This window comes from Capsicum annuum, unplaced genomic scaffold (assembly GCF_002878395.1).
Source record: "Capsicum annuum cultivar UCD-10X-F1 unplaced genomic scaffold, UCD10Xv1.1 ctg67492, whole genome shotgun sequence".
NCBI lineage: Eukaryota > Viridiplantae > Streptophyta > Magnoliopsida > Solanales > Solanaceae > Capsicum > Capsicum annuum.
This window is the reverse complement of record NW_025876930.1, coordinates 294-1,465: the sequence shown is the minus strand read 5'-3', so window position 1 is coordinate 1,465 and position 1,172 is coordinate 294. Positions and strand designations below refer to the sequence as shown.

At 32.6% G+C, this 1,172-nt stretch overlaps 1 protein-coding gene across 1 annotated transcript; it reads right to left on the bottom strand.

The window, feature by feature from the left end:
* Positions 1-204: 204 nt before the first annotated feature.
* Positions 205-957, bottom strand: LOC124893945 (uncharacterized protein At4g28440-like). Its single transcript, XM_047404763.1, has one exon. The coding sequence runs from the start codon at positions 845-847 to the stop codon at positions 515-517; it is 333 nt and encodes a 110-aa protein (XP_047260719.1). The 5' UTR covers positions 848-957; the 3' UTR covers positions 205-514.
* Between the last annotated feature and the right edge of the window lie 215 nt (positions 958-1,172).

Below are 1,172 nucleotides of genomic sequence, written 5' to 3'. Positions count from 1 at the left end.
CAAAATTAACTTTGGGTGACAAGCATCCCGTGGAACTAATCGAGGTGTGCATAAGCGAGTCAAGACACCCTCCCAAGCCTAGATAGAGTCACATGATACCTATTGCTGGAGAGACGTGATTGGTTTCCTATGGATATTAGTCGAGGCGCATGTATGCTAACCCCGACACCACAATAATGAATAAAAGTACCTCCATCACAACAATTAAGCATCAATCCATACTAATTACATTTAGCTATACAAATCCTCTACAAAATTTCGTGCTTTTTCACCACACATTAACCTATCTATAAACTATATCATTAAAATGAGAAAAAGATTAATCAATAACAAGCCAAATTTAAACATAAAAATTAAATTTTTCATCTTTTCACACTCATTTCCACTTTCATTTCAAGAATAACAAGCCAAATTTATCATCTACAAAAGTATATATACTAAAAATTGAACACTAAACAAAAAAAAAACACATAAATAAAACAAACTTAATATATATATATATATATTTATTTATTTATTTACCTTGTTCGTTACGAGCAGTGAAGAGGATAGAAGCCGTTTCATCACCAATAAGGCACTCAGAGATCCTCGCCGGAGGTCTCGAATTCACCAATAATCTACCACCGCGACCTCCGCCGCCGCCGGTAGCTTTCACCGGATTCGATTCAACAACTTTAACCGTCAAGTTATGACCATGTGTTCCAGGTTTTAGTGTTTCCACTTTCACAAACACCGGATTCTTCTTCTCGGAAGTTGTTGCCGTCGCCGCCGCCGTCGCCGTCGATTTTGTCGCTGCTGTTGAAGCCATTAGAAATACGATAAACCCTAACCCTAAAATAAATTTCATAAAAAATTGGAAAATGCGAATAGTGAAATTAAAGGATCCTTTTATATACTCCCTCCATTTAAAAAGAAATGAGCTACTTTTATTTTTTAATCTTTAAAAAAGAATGATTCTTTTTTTTAACAATTTTTAAATTTTAACTTTCTATGTGTCATATTTAAGACCATGGGATTGAAGACATTTTGGTATATTTGATAAATCTTTAATTTAAAATCACAAAATTTAAAAGACTTTTATTTTTTTAAACTTCGTATCAAGTCAAACTCGTTCATTTTTTTTTAAATGAAGGGAGTATTATTTTTTTTAATTGAAAATTGAATAATAGAAA